The sequence below is a fragment of the Dermochelys coriacea genome, chromosome 5 (genome assembly GCF_009764565.3).
Source record: "Dermochelys coriacea isolate rDerCor1 chromosome 5, rDerCor1.pri.v4, whole genome shotgun sequence".
In the NCBI taxonomy this organism is placed as follows: Eukaryota; Metazoa; Chordata; order Testudines; family Dermochelyidae; genus Dermochelys; species Dermochelys coriacea.
In genome coordinates, this window is record NC_050072.1 from 69,950,562 (window position 1) to 69,971,790 (window position 21,229).

The following is a 21,229-nucleotide window of genomic DNA, read 5'->3' on the forward strand; positions in this document are numbered from 1 at the left end:
GCTGTATGGAAAAAGCTCTAAAGGGAGCATTTGTCCCATATATAAATTACTATACATAGTTTAAAAAAAAAGGAAATAAATACTAAAATAATCCATTAAAATAATATTTTAGGTTTAATTTAAAGGCATATATTCAAGTATTTTAGACTCAAAATGCCTTAAAGTTGTAGTAGTCTCATGATAAAAAATAAACTTTTGATTTCTAATTACAAACGTTTAACTGCAAAAGTATAATTTTAAGTTACTGTTTTAAGGGTCCCATAAAAGTTTTGTGCTCCTTGTAATGGTTCAGGAGTAGCACTTAGCTAATAATACTACTATATTCATGCCAATAACAGTGATGACAGTCCATAAGGGGTTATACAAAGGTTGAAACTGCTAAAAAGTCAAGTTAATTGGAATTCCATTCTAAATAAAATTATTTTAAAAAATCAGTCATGGCTAAATAAAGGAAAAACCTATTAGGGCAGGAGAGAAAAGGGATATTTATTTTTAGGTTTATTAAATTTGTGTATGTCTTGCAAACAATGGAAAGGTAAGTATTAAAAAGAAAAGCAGAGGAGAAAATGCGAACCTTCTCAGTCCTTTAAAACTAACAAAACCAAGACAAACGGAAGTAAAAGCAAGAAACAACGTGGTGCATTGAGGAAGAGTCTCAGCTTTAATTCTCAATGGTCTGACTTTTGTTTGTAAGAAACTTAATATAATTTTAACACTACATGTTTTAAAATTGAATTTTTGAACAACTGATCTTTACTGTAGGCTAAGTCTTCCTGTTCATTTTTCAGTGGTTGAATTGGAAATTAATTACTCTGAATGTGCAGTAAAGTTTAATATTATTTTTGTGTCTTTGCAGTAAAGCTGTAAATTGGCAGCCATTCTATGCCTTATGCTCTGCAGATAGGAGGAGGAGTGCCAAGACTCTGAAATTACGGTATAGCGCCAGACGTCTGTGACGTTTCCTGATGTGGATTACAATACATTTTAAAAATATATCTGTTTTGCATTTATACTATACATTTTAATATTACCATTAAATCAAAGGGACAACATAGCTAAACTGACAAAACGAGAATTCAGAGTTAAGACGCTTAGGGCTAGATCCACAAAGAGGATTTAGGCGCAAAGTTACAATGCCTAACTTTTGGCACCCTCCTACATAGTGGAATCCTCAGTCCCAAGTTAGGCACCCAGGCTCCCTATAAAATGCTTAGGGAAAGATAGTACCTAAGAATGGGATTCACAAAATCCACCATGCTGAGGAGGGAGTCACCTAAACTAGCCAATAGGAAATGCTGAGGAGAGGGATGTGGCGTAAGCCTCACACTCAAAGAATGTTTCCTAACTCTGGGCTGGAGAGAGGTGCCTGTCTTCACTTGGGATTCACTGTGGTGAGCCTTCTCCTGGAATTACGTGCCTAAATCGGGCCTGATCCAGTAGGTGTGCTGAGAGGTCTCCTTAGAGCATGTATATCAGATTGGGCCCTGCACAAACCACAGCTGGAGAAGCAGGGAGTAGGAAGTGATGATAATAACTTTATCGAAAAATTACCGAAGTATACATGATCACTGCCTGAAACCCTTACACAAAAGTGTTGCTGATTTGAAGAGTAGTCTTTGTTTGAGCAAGGACTTCAGGATTTGGCCCATAGTATGGAGAAGCAGAAATCCATTATAAATGTGTCATAATTAAAGTTAAAGGGTATTACTGCATTGTTTGTCACATAAAGGCTTTTTGAACATTGTAAGGGATACCAGGACTGAGGCAATCAAAATAATGCAGTTTATCAGTAATCATTTATTCGACAAACAATATAAAAACGATCAGTGAAGCACAGAATGTGTATTCATTTTAGTTACAGGTTTCAGAGCGGTAGCCATGTTAGTCTGTATCAGCAAAAACAACAAGGAGTCCTTGTGGCACTTTAGAGACTAACAAATTTATTTGGGTGTGGAAGCATATGCCCAAATAAATTTGTTAGTCTCTAAGGTGCCACAAGGACTCCTTGTTGATTTTAGTTACAGTAACTTTTGTGTCACTACTGGAGAGCTTCTAAATTTCACTAAATGTAGTGAGTGATAAGAACTTCCTCAAGAGGGCACACTTCTCTGGGCAAATAGAAACGGGAAGTAAATTACACCAAAAATTAACATGGATAGTTTTACTGTATCATAGATCAGACAGTTCATAAGTGATCAATATGATGAATTTATTTTGAATCAGTAATTTCACTAAGTGCTTTTATTCAGTCAGTTTTCTGAAATTTGTTTCTAATTCCACAAATGTGCAAAAGTACACAAAATGTTCCTTTAAAGACTGGGTAAAGATTAACTATTTTACCTTTGGGTCAGAGAATCTTTCTAAGTTTCACATTAGCTTTCATAAAATAAAGAGAAAATATTATGAGCTAAAATACAGTAATTAATAAACCTATTATGTAAGTATATCTAGATGTAAGAAACTTAATGTTAATAGATGTTTCCCTTACATTTAGAAATATTTCACACATTACTTATTCATTACAGAACTGGAGAATTAACCTAAATTAAACCTAAATTAACCTAAATTGTGGAGCTACTTCAGGATGTGAATTTGGCCCAGTATTAACTTTTCTTTAATATCTGGTGGTTCTTCTTCTACCAATTTTATCAGAACAGAATATCTGACAGAATACCTTTCATGGGAAAAGAAACTATTTATGCTCTGTTTGGCAGTAAATTTGCTGTCTGGGAAAGTAACATTTTACTAAAAATAAAAACATATTGCACATTTTTAAAATAATGTTTCGCAGCATGCATTCTAATAACTCATCATTTCCTTGTTATTCCTTTGCTAACCTAGGGTAAAGCATTTAAAATATTGAATACCCTTAGAAAGTCTCAAATAGCTCAATGGGATGTTCATCTTAGTTCTTGATGACATAGCACGGCCAAAGTATAGCAAATACTTAACTCTCTATCTTTCTGAGTTGCAACCTTAGACAATGAAAGACTAGATAAAATGAAAATGTTTCTGACGATACATTAATTTCTTTGTGAATGTGTCTGTGTAACCCTTGCCTTCTTGGTGTGGTGCTCTGTCTTCCTCTAGTGGCAGCGAGACCATTTGGTGAGTGATGAGTTTGCTACACCCTTGGATAAGAGTTGTGTGGCTTTTAGCTCATGAAGTAGAAGCTCATGACTAAACTTCAGAAGTCCCAGATTCAATCTTGCCCACCAATGACCAGAGACTTTCAACATTACATTTGCTCTGTGTTTGACTTTAACCCATGTATACATGCAGTGCTCAAGAACTTTGGTATTTTTACACACCTAGAAGAAATATATTATTTAACATTTCTACACAAACTGCATATTGAGTACACCTCTACCCCGATATAACGTGGTCCTCGGGAGCCAAAAAAATCTTACTGTGTTATACGTGAAACCGCGTTATATCGAACTTGCTTTGGCCTCGAGCATTTCCGTTATTAATAGTCACTTTCCACCCCCGACTGCCCCCTCAGAACCGCTGACCCATCTAACTCCCTCCGCTCCCTATCCCATGATGGCCCCAACCCCTATCCACACCCCCGTCCCCTGACAGGCCCCCTGGGACTCCCACACCCTATCCAACACCCTCGTCCCCTTACCGCCCTGTCTTCAGAACCTCCGAACCATCCAACCTCCCCGACCGCCCCCTGAGATCCTTTGCCCCTTATCCAACCCCTCGGCCTCGGCCCAGCACCCTTAACACACGGCTCAGAGCAGTGTGTCGGAGCCAGACATGCTGATGCCCTGATCCGCTGGAGCGCAGAGCCCCGCCCCACCCCCCAAAGCTCTGCTTTATCGTGTTATATCCAAATCTGTGTTATATCGGCTCGTGTTATATCAGGGTAGAGGTGTATTTAATTTACAAGGAATTGGTAACAGCAGAGAGTTTGCCAACTTAAAATATTTCACGATTAAATGTACTTAAATCACTGGCAAGAGGGGAAAAAAATCTAAAAGGCTATGCCAGAACAGAAGGCACATAAAGGTCTTGAATTTTCATTTCAGATTCCCACATGGAGAAGTTAAAATAAGGTCCATGCAAAAAAATTATTTAAAACAAGGTCTGATTTGATGGCTGCTCAGTGTAATATTACTGGAGAAAATTCTACATTTTTGCCTATGTTGTCAGAATGTATTTTTCTCTCATATTTATCCTTAAAATTTCTCATAACAGGATCTTTTTTGAATTGAGCAAATGGCTCCATGTTTTTTCTTTTAGACTTTAATAATCCTTTTGGAGTTAATTTTTCTTGTGAAATATAGGAATTAGAGTGATTAGCCCATCTGAGCTTGCTGGTCAGGCTATTGTCTCTCTGGATGCATTACTTGCAATTGCCTCAATATTGTATTACATGTTTAATAGTGCCATTCGTGCAAAAGGGTGCTGGAGCCATTCATAGCTTACATATGCACATCATCGAAATCCAGCCTCCTCTGGAGTGCGATAGTGAGCTGGCATATGGTATACTGCCCAATAGTGGGCACATGAAAAATGTTTGCCCCAGACCCTGGGGCAACTCCATATTTTATAAGAAGTTCCATGGGCTTTTTAATGTGTGAAAAGCTGGTAGGATCTTAATCTGAAAGGTTAGCTCTTTTGTGCCACCCAAATAGTACTTTTGGCTTTATTTATGTAAGAAGGTCACAAAATGTGTCATTTCAATTTTATGCAGTTAGAGTATTTTGAAATTAGGAGATAATCTTGGAGAGATTGCAGGCAGGGTAAAGGAGTGTGCACGAGGTGAATATAAATAAATATGTGGAGTTTGTTAACAGAATGAATTACATCCAACAAAAAACATCTTGATAATTTGAGGCTGAAGCTAGGGTAACATAATTTTTGGCTGCATAATTTAATCGTGCATACTACTAGAAGAATCTCTTGGGTATTTTAAAAAAAAATCCCTATGCAGTCCCTCAATACTTCATTGAGTAGTCAAACCCAGTAATACACGAACACTCATTAATGTACAGAATTTAAATATACATGTTAAAGAAAACATCTAAGCATACTTCAGTGATATAATTATAAATGTTATTTCTTGTCAAATAACCTGATCGAACTTTTACTCTTCTCTGATTTTTAAGGAATAGTAGACACTTAAATGTAAAATCATACCTATTAATCTTATTTTCCCTATGTCATCCTCTTCATGTAGCTTCTGCTTGCTTTGCACTTACATGAGAACAGGAGCCTTTCAGGTGGGAAAACTAATAAAGAACAAATAGTCTAGTACAAAAGGACAATGGGATATTGAAGGTTTCACTTACATAAACAACGCAGTCTCTCTCACTCTGCTGTTGACTCAGTCCTCACCCCTTCCTTCCTATACTAAAAATAAGAATCTCACATTTCATTCTGACTGTTCTCTGACCAAGAACCCTGAAAAGAAACCCCTTTTAGAGTTTCTGCTAACAGGCTCACCATAAGCAAGCACCCATTGCTAGCTAGCATCACTAGTAGCATGATATGGAATTCCTCCTTCGCTCTTATCACTGTACTTCAGCAAGAATATAGGCTGGTCAATCAATATGTCTGACCTGCTGAGACTTCTCATTGCTTTAGCAATGAAGTAAGAAAATACAAGGTTTTGTAAGATATTGCTAAAATTAAATTTGATGAAATTCACATAATTCAAGAAAAATTCAGGAACACAGGCCTCTATGTGGCTGGGGATGGAAAGAGTACAGTAAACCTGTACAGTTGGTCTGTGGTCATTACTATAGGTAATATATTGTAGTAGCAGTTATAAGCCTCCGTGTATCCCTGCAGTAAGGTTTGCGGCCAATGTACCATATGAGTTTGATTCAGAAAAAAGGTTGAGGTTCACAGCCCGTGTTACAGAATAATAATTGGAAAGAAATAGCCTGACCGTCTCTAGCAAAATACATAACCTGCACTATGGTTCCCATATGTATTACTGGGTTTAGCAAGATATTCTGTATTGGCTTGATGTTGAAGATAATGCAAAACTGTTTCTACAACAGTTTCTACTGCTCATGAATCTTTATTTTATAAGCACTTTTAAGATGAAGTTAGACTTTTTTTTTAAACTGTTCTCATAAAGCACATTCATTTTCATGAAAAATCTTTTCCACTAGCTACCTTTATTTCTATACTTCATCGGAAGGATCTCAGACACAGTTTGATTCATGAAATTCATATGCACGTTATAGATGTACCACTGTAGGTGGCTTCAAAAAGTAGTTTCCCTAACAAGATCATTTCTCATTTCCACAGCAGCAGACTGAATCAAAAGGTACACATCTGTTGTTCACCTTCATTTCTTTCTCTGCTTCAGCAGATTTTGACAAATGAGATTTGAATGCCCACTTTTGAGGAAAAATGGTGTGCAGTGATTATTTTGATATTCATTTTAAAAAAATCACTTGTTATTGTCCCCAGTACTGAAAATGGAAAAATTATGGAAAAATTTCTCTTTGCTTGCAGTAGTTTACACTATTGGTACTTTCCATTTTGTGTGTGGTGGGAGAAGTATCTCTCTCAAAATTATTTCTCTGAAGTAATTTTTGCATTATTATATGAAGAAAAAAAACTAGGCATAATATATTAAACATAATTATAAAATTGTCATGTATTTAAACATACCCATGATGATATTGAGAGACATCATCTGACACCCACTTCAGAGAGGGTTAACTCCAGCTTCACTTTCCTCTTTTATTGCACAGGTGCTCTAGGGGAAGGGCAGTAAGAAGGGTTGCTGAAGAAAGATGGGTAGATGCCTATGGATTAGGTTAGATTAATAAATGCTTGTGTACCTCATGACACATGAGGTAACTCAGTATTTCCACTGGCCACTTCTCTAGTGCCACATTTCTTACTCCATTAACAGTTTCCACTGTTTCCATGGCAGAGACATCTTTCTCAATGCTTTTTAATATGCCATTTGTTGTTGTCCTCATTTCTGTCTTCCACCACATGGTCTCGAGGCAAGGGGTTGTCTAGGAACATTTTTTTTTTGTCATTCATACAACAAGTGCAAATCACTTCATCTGTCTTTCTTGCTTCCTTGTCTCTATGGTCTGTTGGCAACGCACATCAGCATTAGTTACTTTATCTCTCCAGTGGACATTGGATATACTACACAAGCATCTCAGATGGAACAGTAAGTTTCCTGTTATGGTATTCTAGCATTTGCCAGGTTTCAGCAGTATATAACAATGTGGGTATCACAATGGCATTGTTTAACTTTATCTTTGTTCTTGTGTGTGAATCTGCTTATTTTTCCCAATATTTACCAGTCTCAAAAAAGCTCCATTTTATTTCCCAGTTCTTTTTTTCATCTCCCTATGCCCTATGGGAAGACACACCCAGGTCCTCAGGACCCAATTCTGGGTTGGGTAATTTTCTTGTTACGTTTGTTTTGCTTAGGGTAATTTGGTTTGCATTTTGCTGATTCTTTGTGCTTGTCCACTGAAAAGTCCTATTGACTTCTGTTTTACTTCTGCTGAATCAACTCACCAGCTTACAATCTGATATGTGGACACTATTAACAAGGCTGTCTAGAGCTAGATGTGAGGTGGTCCAACTTGCACAGTGTGGATCTGAATCAAAAGCACTCTTCTTTGGGTGCTTGCTCATGTCCATCCCACATTTGGTACGCACGCGCCGCCGGCACAGTTGCCAGAGATTTTTACCTCAGTGGTATCCATTGGGCTGGCTCTAGCGCCCCCTGGTGTCACATACTCATGCACAGGTATAAGGGGCCCAACCGGCCCTGTACCCTTTCTGTTCCTTCTTACCGCACATAACAGTTGCTGGAACAACTTCTTTTGCTTCAGCAAGGCGTTCAATAAGCGGTTCTGTTATTTTCTCTTTTCTTTCTCAAGTTCAGTTATTTCATTTTATTCTCTAGCATTAGTGTATATAGTAGTAGTGTATACAGATATACCCCCCACATTTAGCTTAAAAGGGTGTTCTCCACCCCCAGGGCTAGGCATGCCCCAGTCTCTGGGATTCAAACCTTGTGCCTCCTGCAGCAAGCCCGTGCCAGTGAGCAACTCACACTCCAGCTCTCTGAAGTGTCTGGAGAAGCTCATATGTGAGAGCGTTGCCAGATCTGCCTGAGTTCAAGCCTTATACAAAAAAAGGATGGGGAGGATAGACTAATGGCCATACTTATGGAAGCTTCATTCAGATGGGCGTCTGAGCCAAGCCAGTTGGACTTGGCACTGAATACCTTGGTTTCTGTGTGGGGTGCTCCTCCAGCAGCACGGGTTTGTCGGCACCATTCCCTTTCACTGGTACCAAGAAAGAAACACAAGAAATACTGGTCTGAGAGGGGAAGTTCTCCCAAACGGAGGAAGGACCAGGGGAGTGCAGTGGAACATGATCTGGGTCAGGCCACTCCTCCACCCCCATTCTGCAAGTGGCACCGTCAATCCCACCCTGCATGCAGGTGCCGTTGAGTCGGGTGCAGGGCCATGCACTGACACCAGGAGGACATGGTGGTGCCAGTGACCAGGGAAGTACGGCAGGGCAACTTTTGGCACCAGCACAATCATTGAGTAGACAGGAGCATGTTACTCCGAGCTCCTATCTAGCACTGGGTTCTCTGGTACTAACCAGAAGGGAAACTGGCTCTGCTAATGGTGGTGAAAGCTTATGTACTCTACCGCTATTTCCTAATCCCAAAGGCCATAGGGGGTCTTTGTCATATCCTAGACATGCGTCTAGTTATCTCAAAAATATGAGGTTCCACAGGTCTCCCTGGCTTCTGTTATTCCCTCCTTTGATCCTAGGGACTGGTAGACCGCCCTCGACTTGAAAGACATCTATTTTCACATCTCTATCTTCCAAGGCCACAGAAGATTCCTCAGATTAATTGTAAACAAGATCCACTACCAGTTCACGGTTCTCCCTTTTGGCCTGTTGGCAGCCCCTTGAATTTTCACAAAATGGATGGCAGTGGTGGTGGCCTTCCTCAGAAGGCAAGGCATTTAAGTCTACCCTTACCTCAATGACTGGCTGATCAAGGGCTAGACCGAGGCCTATTGGTCTAACCTGGTCCAAGCTACCTTCTGTGCCCTAGGCCTACTGATAAATGAGCAAAAGTCAATACTTGTCCCTGTCCAGAGGATAAAGTTTATTGGCACAGTGCTTGATTCTACCCAGGCCAGAGCCTTCTACCCAGGGATTTGCCTCCAGACAACATCAGCTCTGATATCCAAGGTCAAGACCTACCTCATCACGACAGTCCATTTTTGCCTCAACCTTTTAGGCCACAGTTCCCACCTCATTGGTGGAGGGATCCCCAATCAGTGGGTGCAGGTGTTCCCTTTGTTGTCCCCCAACCATCAGAATTCCTAAATTTTGGACATGTCCGATCTAGGTTGGGGGTGGGGGGTTCCCTTCGAGCACCTCAGGACTCAAGGCCTGTGGTCCCAAGAAGAGTCTCATTGCACATAACAGAGAGCTCAGAGCAGTTGGCTTAGCGTGCCAGGTGTTGATATCCGAGATCATGGGCAAAGTTGTACGAGTACTCACGGACAACACGACAGCCATGGTTTACACCAATAGACAGGGAGGACCCTGCTTATCTACTCTGTGTCAAGAGGACATTCGCCTGCAGGACTTCTTCATGAAACACTCCATCCACCTTGAAGCTTCCCACCTTCTGGGAACCCAGAACACTCTGTCAGATCACCTCAATTCCTTTTCTCATCACGATTGGGTCCTTCATCCTCCAAAGAATCAGATCCATCTTCCAGAATTGGGGGTTTCCCCATGTAGACCTGTTCGCAACCAAGCAGAACAGGAAATGTCAGCAGTTGTGCTTGCTGTGTGGTCACAATCCAAGCTCTCTGATTTCTTCCCCTCCTCTGGACAAAGCTCCTGTTCTGTGCCTTTCCCCCCTTTCCTCTGGTACATGAAGTCCTTCCAAAAGTAAAATGAGACAAAGTTAAGGTTATTCTTATAGCCCCAGCTTGGTCACGCCAACACTGGTTCGACACACTACTGGATATGTCAGTGATGCTGCTGCCACTCCCAGACCTGAACTCGCAAGATCATGGCAGTTTGCTCGAACATCAAGGTCCTCCATCTGACTGCATGGAAGCTCCATAGTTGAATCTGATGGAGCTGGTCTGTTCAGAACAAGTCCGTCAGGTTACAGATAAATTGTAATAGGTCTGTAATGGTTTACAGATTGTTGTAATAAGCCACACTTTCGGTATCTGTGTTCCATTCATGATTTTTAGTGTGTAGCATAGTAATGAATTTAAGCTCCCAGGGTTGTCTTTTCAAAATATTGTGCTGCAAGTTCCCCATAGACCAGGACACAGCAACTCAAAGCAGCACTAGATTCTGCCAGAACAACAAATGCAAAACCGGAAAACATATCTCCACTGCTACTGTGATCAATACCCCCCATAACACACCTTTTAAGATCCATGGATCCTACACATGGTTATCACAGCATGTGCTATGTACCTCATCAGGTGCACTAAATGCCCCAGTAACAAACCAGACAATCACTACACTATTGAATGAATTCACAGATGAAAATAAGGCAAAAACACCCTATCATCTGTGGGTGAATCCTTTTTGCAAAGCAGTCGCTCCATATCTGACCTATCAGTCCCCATTCTCAAAGGAAACCTGCACAAAACTTTCAAAATATGAGCTTAAATTCATTACTGTGCTACGTACTAAAAATCATGAACTGAACAGACACACTGAGTTTGTGACTTATTACAACAACAAGCTGTAACCCATTAGCCTCCTCTTTTTGTCCTAGAACTGCAGAGGTGTTAAGGAATCACTCTGCCTTGAATGGTCCCTTACAATATGTGCTAACTACTTATGCTAAACAACCCTGTGCAGATAACATGAGCACCATTATGCTTTGTTAATAAAAGCAAATACGTATAAAGAATTCTTTACCTCAGACTTGAACTACAGTATTTGATAAAGAGTTGAAAGTAAAAAGAATCAAATGTCAGACTCCTAGATAAGGCATTGTATGTCTGAACCTTGTCATACACATGCAATTCCAGCAATTGCAATCTCTAGCTCCCCAGAATGGATTGATTCATAATTCCCTGTAGCTCAATCAAGAAAGAACATAGACTGTGATGTTCCAATTCCCCAGAATTTCCTCTGTTCCCTTTTCAGTCTGTCTGTCTAAAATCTTCCCAGTTCTGAATCCCACAACTTTTCTCAGGAAATAAAAAGATAGCAGGCGCATCTGGTTATTTGCTGAGTAATCCTCTTTCTCGGTTCATGCTGAGTTTTTCACCCTCAACTTACACATAAAATTCTATTTCAGTTGTGCTTAAACTTAAACAGAGCGATCTAAGGAACTAAAACCAAATGTTTTGTAGGTCAGCATAATATAAAATTATTTTCTGATTTTCATTACTATAAAGTCATTTCAGAATGTACATCTTCACCAATACGAAGTAGAATTCTGTACAGCCATCTTGGATGAGATGCAGAAATTTTTCACAAGGCTGAAACAATACATTTTGTTTCAAATGTTTCATTAGTTTAAACTAGAATATATATTTAAAAAGCAAAATAAGAGAGCAGAATTCTGTTTGTTGGGAAATCCTATATTTTATATGTATTAGAAACTAGTAAAGTTCCCAAAACCACCAGCTTTCAGTTTTACTTTGTGTTAGTAAAACATGGAATAGAAAATGCTGAATAGCAGTATCCTACAGAGAAGGGCTGAATTACTTGACAGGGTGTCAGCCAAATTAGTTTGATAAAGCAGAAGAGGAAAACTGAACGTTTGTGTGACTCAATTTAGGCTCCCTTCATATACTACTTGAAGTGTAATGTCTTGGTGACTGTGGTTGCCTATGGAGATAAAGAATGTGTAGCATATGATTGAACTTCTGGGTTATTTAAGTAGGCTTGTTGAAAATCATCCCTGTGTTTGCTTTTGATCTGTGGTTTGAGTATATGAGAATGATATATCAATTGATAAACAGCAGTTAAGTCCCAAGGTCAGTTTCTCTACCTGACTTTTTGCCCTTTGTATGCATGTAATCCAAAAAGTAAAAATATAAATCTGAATTGGATAAGAAGTAAAGAAGCCTAGAGAAGGATTTATTGCAAGGTTGCTAAGCAAAGGGTCAGCTTAGCCCACTTTTCTTTTTCTGGGGAATGGTATTGGACATAATGATCTCAAAGAGCTGTGACCTTCTCGCCAGTTTTGATTACGGTATGATTAAATATGAGAATGTAGTGAATTTATTCTGTTTTGATTTAGGAGCAATCCTGATGAAATGAGACTTTTTATTACTCTCGTAGAATGAAGGGCATTATATTTATCTATCTATCCATCACTAAGTTAAGGCTTTTTTCATAACTATGCTGTTATTCACCTTTAATTTGTTACCTTTGTATGTGGAGTACACTTATATGATATATTGATTAGAGATACTTATTTTATATTCTGTTCATAATCAAAAATGTGTGCGCACATGCACACACAAAATTATGCAGCTTATGATCAGATACAAGAAAAGACAAATTACATGGTTTCGATTCCAGATTTATTTTATGCTAATGTACATCCTTTCTTTGGTGTGTATAATTAATATATTTAATTGTTGGCAGGTGTGCAGGAATATTGTTAGAATAAAAATCTGACTGATCACATGCTCCATTCAAATTGCAGTGAGTTGAATATTAGTGAGGGTATATTCTTTCAGTGGAAGCATAAGTGGACTCTCCTGTGCCATTGTTCACCTTGAAATACTAATCACTTTGTAGTATGCTGTGTCAAGGTGATGATTTGTACCAAACTGCTCCAGGGTGAACTTTTGTTTTCCTTTGAGCAGCTATGCATGTTCCCACTTATGGGTATTGCATTGCCTAGTTGTGCCTAACTGTAGAACCTTCTCCAAGCAGTGTCCATTAGAGCATTTGTGTGTCCCCTCCTTTCCCTTTCCTCAGCGTCTCATGCTGGATATTCTGAGGGTGAGGCTGTATAAGGTTCCGTAGAGCCCTCTATCCCTCAATTCCTTCCAACCGCATGCCAAAGATGGAACTGAACCACTCTGGTCTGTTCAGATATATTCCTAGCATCTTGTTGTTTGTTCAGTTCAGTGATAAGTATAGGCAGTTATGGTAGAGTCTGTTTTTGAAGTTTTTTGTTGAAGAATAGCCACTCTCAGGTCTGTAATCGAGTGACCAGAGAGATTGAAGTGTTCTCCAACTGGTTTTTGAATGTTATAATTCTTGACGTCTGATTTGTGTCCATTTATACTTTTACGTAGAGACTGTCCAGTTTGACAGTGGGATCAGAGGGTAATGGCTTGTAGAAAGTGGTGTTGGAGAGCTGCCTTGTAGCCTCTTGTTCATACTCCGACCTATTCCTGATGACGACAGCACCTCCTTTGGCAGCCTTTTTGATTATGATGTCAGAGTTGTTTCTGAGGCTGTGGATGACATTGTGTTCTGCATGTCTGAGGTTATGAGGCAAGTGATGCTGCTTTTCCACAATTTCAGCTCGTGCACTTCGGTGGAAGCACTCTATGTAGAAGTCCAGTCTGCAGTTTCGACCTTCAGGAGGAGACCACCCAGAATCCTTCTTTTCGTAGTGTTGGTAGGAAGGTCTCTGTGGGTTAATATGTTGTTCAGAGGTGTGTTGGAAATATTCCTTGAGTCGGAGACATTGTCTACAGCCAAGCTCTACGATATAACCGCATTTGCTCCAACCCCTCAGACAGAGACAAACACCTACAAGATCTCTATCATACATTCCTACAACTACAATACTCACCTGCTGAAGTGAAGAAACAGATTGACAGAGCCAGAAGAGTACCCAGAAGTCACCTACTACAGGACAGGCCCAACAAAGAAAATAACAGAACGCCACTAGCCATCACCTTCACCCCACAACTAAAACCTCTCCAATGCATCATCAAGGATCTACAACCTATCCTGAATGACGACCCATCGCTCTCACAGATCTTGGGAGACAGGCCAGTCCTTGCTTACAGACAGCCCCCCAATCTGAAGCAAATACTCACCAGCAACCACACACCACACAACAGAACCACTAACCCAGGAACCTATCCTTGCAACAAAGCCCTTTGCCAACTCTGTCCACATATCTATTCAGGGGACACCATCATAGGGCCTAATCACATCAGCCACACTATCAGAGGCTCGTTCACCTGCGCATCTACCAATGTGATATATGCCATCATGTGCCAGCAATGCCACTCTTCCATGTACATTGGTCAAACTGGACAGTCTCTACGTAAAAGAATGAATGGACACAAATCAGACGTCAAGAATTATAACATTCAAAAACCAGTCGGTGAACACTTCAGTCTCTCTGGTCACTCGATTACAGACCTGAGAGTGGCTATTCTTCAACAAAAAAGCGTCAAAAACAGACTCCAACGAGAGACTGCTGAATTGGAATTAATTTGCAAACTGGATACAATTAATTTAGGCTTGAATAGAGACTGGGAATGGATGAGTCATTACACAAAGTAAAACTATTTCCCCATGTTATTTCTCCCCCCCCACTGTTCCTCAGATGATATTGTTAATGCTGGAAATAGCCTACCTTGTTTGTCACCATGAAAGGTTTTCCTCCTTCCCCCCCCCCCCCCGCTGCTGGTGATGGCTTATCTTAAGTGATCACTCTCCTTACAGTGTGTATGATAAACCCGTTGTTTCATGTTCTCTGTGTGTGTATATAAATCTCTCCTCTGTTTTTTCCACCAAATGCATCCGATGAAGTGAGCTGTAGCTCAGGAAAGCTTATGCTCAAATAAATTTGTTAGTCTCTAAGGTGCCACAAGTACTCCTTTTCTTTTTGTGAATACAGACCAACATGGCTGCTACTCTGAAACCTGGTTTTTTTTGGGATCTTAATTTGGTTTTATGTATGTGATGGGATGGATCACAGAAACCCCCTTGGGAATGCCATCTGATGTGCCTAGACTACCTCCGAGGATGTTTTCCTTTCCAGCTTGGGACTTCAGAACCTTGCCTTGTTTGAGCCAGACACGCTTGCCTGCTGCAAACACAGATCCAAGTCTGAACCACATCCCCCACAAGCTGCAGGCTTAACTGAAAATGGCTTAAGAAGTGTTCCTGTCTCCAGCACTCAGATACCCAACTCCCAATGGGGTCCCAACCCCAAATAAATCCGTTTTACCCTGTATAAAGCTTATACAGGGCAAACTCATAAATTGTTCTCCCTCTATAACAGTGATAGAGAGATATGCACAGCTGTTTTCCACCCCAGGTATTAATACATATTCTGGGTTAATTAATAAGTAAAAAAGTGATTTTATTAAATACAAAAAAGTAGGATTTAAGTGGTTCTAAGTAATAACAGACAGAAGAAAATGAATTGCCAAGCAAAATAAAATGAAACACGAAAGTCTATGCCTAATACAGTAGGAAACTAAATGCAGGTAAATTTGACCCCCCGAGATGTTCCAATAAGCTTCTTTGACAGACTAGCCTCCTTCTAGTCTGGGTCCAGCAATCACTCTCACCCATGTATTTACTGTCCTTTGTTCCAGTTTCTTTCAGGCATCTCCTTGGGGTGGAGAGGCTATCTCTTGAGCCAGCTGAAGACCAAAATGGAGGGGTTTTCCCAGGGGCATATATAGTCTCTCTTTTGTGGGTGGAAACCCCTCTCTCCCCCTGTGTAGAATACAGCTACAAAATGGAGTTTTGGAGTCACATGGACAAGTCACATGTCCACGCATAACTCCGTTTTCTACAGGATGTTCCCAGGAAAGCTCAGATGTGGATTGGCACCTGTCAAGATCCATTGTTAGCAAAGTACTCCCAATTACTTGAATAACCCCTTCACAGTACGTTGACCAAATCTGCCTTAGGTGCTTTCTACAGCAAACACTTTAAACACAAGCATAGAGCCAACCATCATAACTTCAAACTTAAAAATGATACATGCATGCGAATAGGATGAATACATGCAGAAGAACGTAACCTTTGCAAACGTGTTAAATGTCATATCTAGCATAAAACATATTCCAGTTGTGTCCTATTTACATTCATAAGCATATTTCTATAAAGCATTATGGGGTGCAGTGTCACAGTGTACACTTGTGAAACCACCTTTGAAACCTTGGTTGAGTGTTCTTTGTATTTTTAATCTCTTAAAACAGCCTTCATTATTGCCATTATGTCGGCCAGAAGGGTGAGGGAATTACTTCGCATTTACGTCTTTTCATAAAGACAGAGTCTGTGGGTTTGCAGTGGAAGGAAATTAGGTGGTAGAGGGCTCTCCGCCCCTTTATATAGTCTCATCCTCAGAATATTTGGAGGTGCTGAGGGAAGTGGTAGGAGGGGGCACATGAATACTCTAATGGACACTTGGAAAAAGAAAAGGAGTATTTGTGGCACCTTAGAGACTAACCAATTTATCTGAGCATAAGCTTTCGTGAGCTACAGCACACTTCATCGGATGCATTCATTGGAAAATTTTCCACTGAATGCATCCGATGAAGTGAGCTGTAGCTCACGAAAGCTTATGCTCAGATAAATTGGTTAGTCTCTAAGGTGCCACAAGTACTCCTTTTCTTTTTTCCTTAAGTTAAGTATCCTCACATCTTGTCAACTGTCTAAATGGGCTCTCTTGATTATCACTACAAAAGTTTTTTTTCTCCTGCTGATAATAGTTCATCTTAACTAATTAGCCTCTCACAGTTTGTATGGTAACTTCCAACTTATCTGTATGTATATATCTATCTATCTTACTATATGTTCCATTCTATGCATCTGATGAAGTGGGCTGTAGCCCACGAAAGCTTATGCTCCAATAAATTTGTTAGTCTCTAAGGTGCCACAAGTACTCCAGCTTCATTTTCAAAATTCATCATTGAAATAGTGGCTTTTAGTACATTACATTGAAAAACTAAACTTCAAGTTTTGTCCTGCCAGTGTTACAGTAAATTTGTCTCTTCCTGTTGGTTGTTGACACACCATCTGTTGCTAGAACTTCCAGTTTGCCATAAGTAGCGAGGCAAGTATAAATTTTTGATGGTGGCCTTGAGAATTTGGAATGATGGAGCCAATGGAGGTCCATTTTAATAATTAGTCATCATTCTTCAAAAAAGCACTGAGTACAGTTTGTTTAGTGGGTGCTATGGTGTCTTCCCCAGAGCAGTTAATTATTCCTAGTGAGTTTTGGGCATCCAGGCAAAAATTTCTTCCTCAACCACTGACCTTGACCAATGGTATATTATAAAGTGATCACCTGCAGTTTAAGTGACTCAGTAGTTTACTATGGCCCAATCCTGTCATCAGCCAAACACTCTTCACCCCATTAGTTTTAGTGGGAGGAGCAAGACACGCAGCATAGCCCTTGAAGGACCAGACTGTATGCCTCTTGAGACAAAAGGGAAGTTCTTTTCCCACATTCTTAGTGGACAGTTCTTCACCGTGAGTGCAGTAATAATTAGGCAAAACAGAGTGAGGTAAAGATGAAGGCCAAGATTAAAAAAAAAAATGGGTGCCTAAAGTTAGGCTCCTAAGTAAATACTTTTGTTTTGAAGATCAGGCAATTTGTGTGACAAAATATGGATTTAGGAGCCTAAATTTGGGTATTTATTTTTGAAAATCTAGGCTTGAGCTTTTGCAGTGTGATTTATGAACACACATGGGTGCATTCAGTATCTTATAAAATCAGTGTACTTCAACAATATGTGCAAGGATAGTGATATATTTTAGAAAGTATGCAGTGACAAAGCCAGAAGCAGACTTGTCATCTTTAACACACTGTGTTTTGCCTATGTATTATAGAAATGTCCATTCAAGTATGTGTGTATTGTAGAGTAATACCAAATGACTAAGTTAAATGAGTCACTCCAAATTTTCTTGGGATCAGAATCATAATACCAGAATTTGCTAGAATCCTAATGTATATGTAATAACAAAAATAAGGTGCTAAATCTGAGGTGCACTATAATCCCTGGATGGCTACTCTGAGGTGGGGAGAGGGTGAGTGGAGTAGCTGCAAGTGCTGGTGGGAAGAGGAGAAAAGGAGCAGTTTTGAGGAGGTCCTGGCCAGCACCAGAGAGAATAGCTGTTATATCCTCTTAAGCCCCACCTGCCTTCTTTTAATTCTCTTGAAGCATCCAGCCGCAGGCACAGCACGTGTGAGGAGATTATATAGCCACTTTTCTGCTTAGTGCTTCTCATTTGTGTTCCTGTGGAAGCATGCAGAGGGAACAGAGCCTTCAGCTAGCTCAGGGGTGGGCAAACTTTTTGGCCCGAGGGCCACATCGGGATGCAAAACTGTGTGGAGGACTGGGTAGAGAAGGCTGTGCCTCCCTAAACAGCCTGGCCTCTGCCCCCCTCAGAACCTCTGACCCATCCAACCCCCCCCCCGCTCCTTGTCCCCTGACCACCCCCTCCAGGGACCCCACACCCCAAACAGTACCTCCCCTGTACCCCACACCCTATCCTACCCCCCCCGCTACCTGTCCCCTGACTGCCCCCAGACCCCATCCACACTCCTGCCCCCCATCCCCTGACTGCCCCCTGGGCCCCCCTGCCCCTTATCCAACTCCCCACCCCCTTACCATGCAGATCAGAGCAGAGGGAGCTCTCAGCCCAGCTGGAACCAGCCACACTGCTGGTGTGGCTGCAGTAAAGGGGGAACAGTGGGGGAGTGGCCAGGGGCTAGCCTCCCCGGCCAGGAGCTTAAGGGCCAGGCAGGACAGTCCCACGGGCTGTAGTTTGCCCACTTCTGAGCTAACTACTCCCTCCAGCATGGATCCATTTAAGTGCTGGTAGGTTGAAAAAGAGAGGGAAGAAAAAAACGTAATGACAAGAAAAAGAAAAACGGTAAATAGTGGAAATCTCCAGCAGGACACCTGGCCTTGTGGTACATGGGTGGGGGCCCTTACTACCCAGTCCATTTTAACGTGTAATGGGAAGGAAGGTTCCAACAAAAAAAAAGTTGTTTACTTGAATGAAAGGAAGATGGAGAGTAAAAGCCAGCAGCATTGTAGTAAATTAGCTATGAAAAACAGGGCAGACAAAGTGGATTTTCAGGAAATATTTGAAGGAGGAAAGGCAAAACCCTTGTGATATAAAAAGAGAAATAGTGTTCCAAGAATGGATTGCAAGCTGTGCCATACCTTCACCATATATTATGTAATACTAATATTTTATATATGAACTTCCCTGATCTCCCATGCCCTTTTCAACACTAAAGAAAAGAAAAAAATCTGCCTTGCCTAGTACATCACTTTTATTTCTCTGCTCACCTCCATGTTTCACATCGTGATGGGAAAAAATAGTGTTAAGAGAGAATTCCATGACCTCTGGACTAGAATTTGCAAGAGTTCAGGAATAGCCACCTGTACTGTAATAGCTCAGGATTTCATTTCTGTTTATAGTCAAGCACTTTTAAATAAATAAAGGACTGTGTAATATAAAGATTAATAGGGAATGACCCTCTCCCATCCCCTAAAATAGGTTTGAATTAATAAATTCCTTTCTGACTAACTTTTGAATCTTGGTTAAAAAAAAATTCCTTTATCCTATCTCTGAGTGCTTGGATATATAGAGGGAAATTAAAATGGAGATGACAAGAATAGCTGTCAGCCAGGGGGAATCTACTCAGGACTGTAGGTCATTTCGTTTGTCTGTGGCTCACTGAGTCATGTTGCCATATATCTGTGACAGTGGAGAAGGAGCGATCTAGGACAATTCAAAATGCCTGAACTAGCATGATGTCTGGCTACTATCAGAGGGGTAATTTTCTCTTTGAATAAGAAATTGTCAGGGCCAATTTGGGGGCTGGATTAGTGTTTTATTATTATAGTGTACTATAATTGTGTAGTAGTTTAAAAACAAAAAGCCTGTAAAACAGTTATGACTTACCAGGTGAGAAGGAATGAAACTAATACCAAAGATAAATCTCTCCGAAGCCTTGTATTTGTGAATATGTAATTAGTTATTTTTGAAGCTCTTTGTACTTAAAAGGTAGCCCTTTGAAATGGGGAAAAGAAATTATTGTACCACCAAGCACAGCATCCCGTCACAGGCACAGCACGTGTGAGGAGATTATATAGCCACTTTTCTGCTTAGTGCTCCTCATTTGTGTTCCTGTGGAAGCATGCAGAGGGAACAGAGCCTTCAGCTAGCTCAGGGGTGGGCAAACTTTTTGGCCCGAGGGCCCCACATCGGGATGCAAAACTGTGTGGAGGACTGGGTAGGGAAGGCTGTGCCTCCCCAAAAAGCCTGGCCTCTGTCCCCCTCAGAACCTCCGACCCATCTAACCCCCCCCCGCTCCTTGTCCCCTGACCGCCCCCTCCAGGGACCCCACACCCCAAACTGTACCCCCCCTGGTACCCCCTGATTTAAAGAATCAGAACAGTTAACATTTTCTGTGGAAGGAAAAACTAGACGAACATAGTTTATGTACCCAAAGGGAATGAAATGTGTATCTGCTGATAAAAACAAATCCTTCATAAATAGACATAATCTTATTCAAGACAACTCGGACTAATTTATAGACCATTTAAATAAGTGTTCAATTACTGATGGCTTGTGAAACCGATTCCAACAAAGCAAGACAGTTTGCATATATCAATAAAGAAATTTTTTCTAAAGCAGTCATGAGAACTTCACTGACAAAGCTGATCAAATTTTGAATAATCCTTTGTCTCTGAAAAGTCTGCTAGTCCTGAGATTTTGAACGTATGTGTTAAACTCAGATATAATAAAGCAGGCTGACTGAAAGCTTGCATTAAAAGGAAAAATACAGGTAATGATTAATGCACTAATATTAATAGTGGTAATACATCATCTGACAGATCATTTGATTGCAGCTTATAGTGCCATTTTGTTTAATTATTCCTCTGAATGATTGTACATCAGATTTCTTCTTCATAGACAAGCCTTTGAAATGATGTCTTCTTGTCAATATTTTCAAAGTGTCATTCATTGAGGGATTAAATCTTGGGAAAGTAATAGGTAAAAATCCCTTAACTTCAGTTTTAGTTTTTGTTGTTTTGGGTTGTTGTTTTTTTTTGCCTCTTGCAATAGTTTATTTTTAATTCAGAAGCTCATTAAGTTAAAAACTTTAAAATTTTCTTTTCCAAGAAGCCATCGTATTTTCCTTTTGCCTTAGATTTATTGGGTGAGCAAAGCAAGGCCTTACTCTGAACTCGATGTTCTAGACTTCAGTGGACAGAAGGCTATTTAT

The 21,229-nt window shown here is 40.4% G+C and overlaps 1 protein-coding gene across 15 annotated transcripts in view; it reads left to right on the forward strand.

Annotated features, from left to right (window-relative positions):
• Positions 1–21,229, forward strand: part of FER (FER tyrosine kinase) — a 395,630-nt gene that overhangs the window by 203,174 nt on the left and 171,227 nt on the right. The window contains exon 14 of one of the 15 annotated variants that reach the window (XM_043514886.1): positions 857–1,832. The exons of the other annotated variants lie outside the window; for them this stretch is intronic. Within the exon in view, the coding sequence (XP_043370821.1) occupies positions 857–859 (3 nt within the window). The 3' untranslated portion in view covers positions 860–1,832. Of the gene's footprint in view, positions 1–856; positions 1,833–21,229 lie in introns of those variants that run through there. 15 annotated transcript variants of the gene reach the window in all.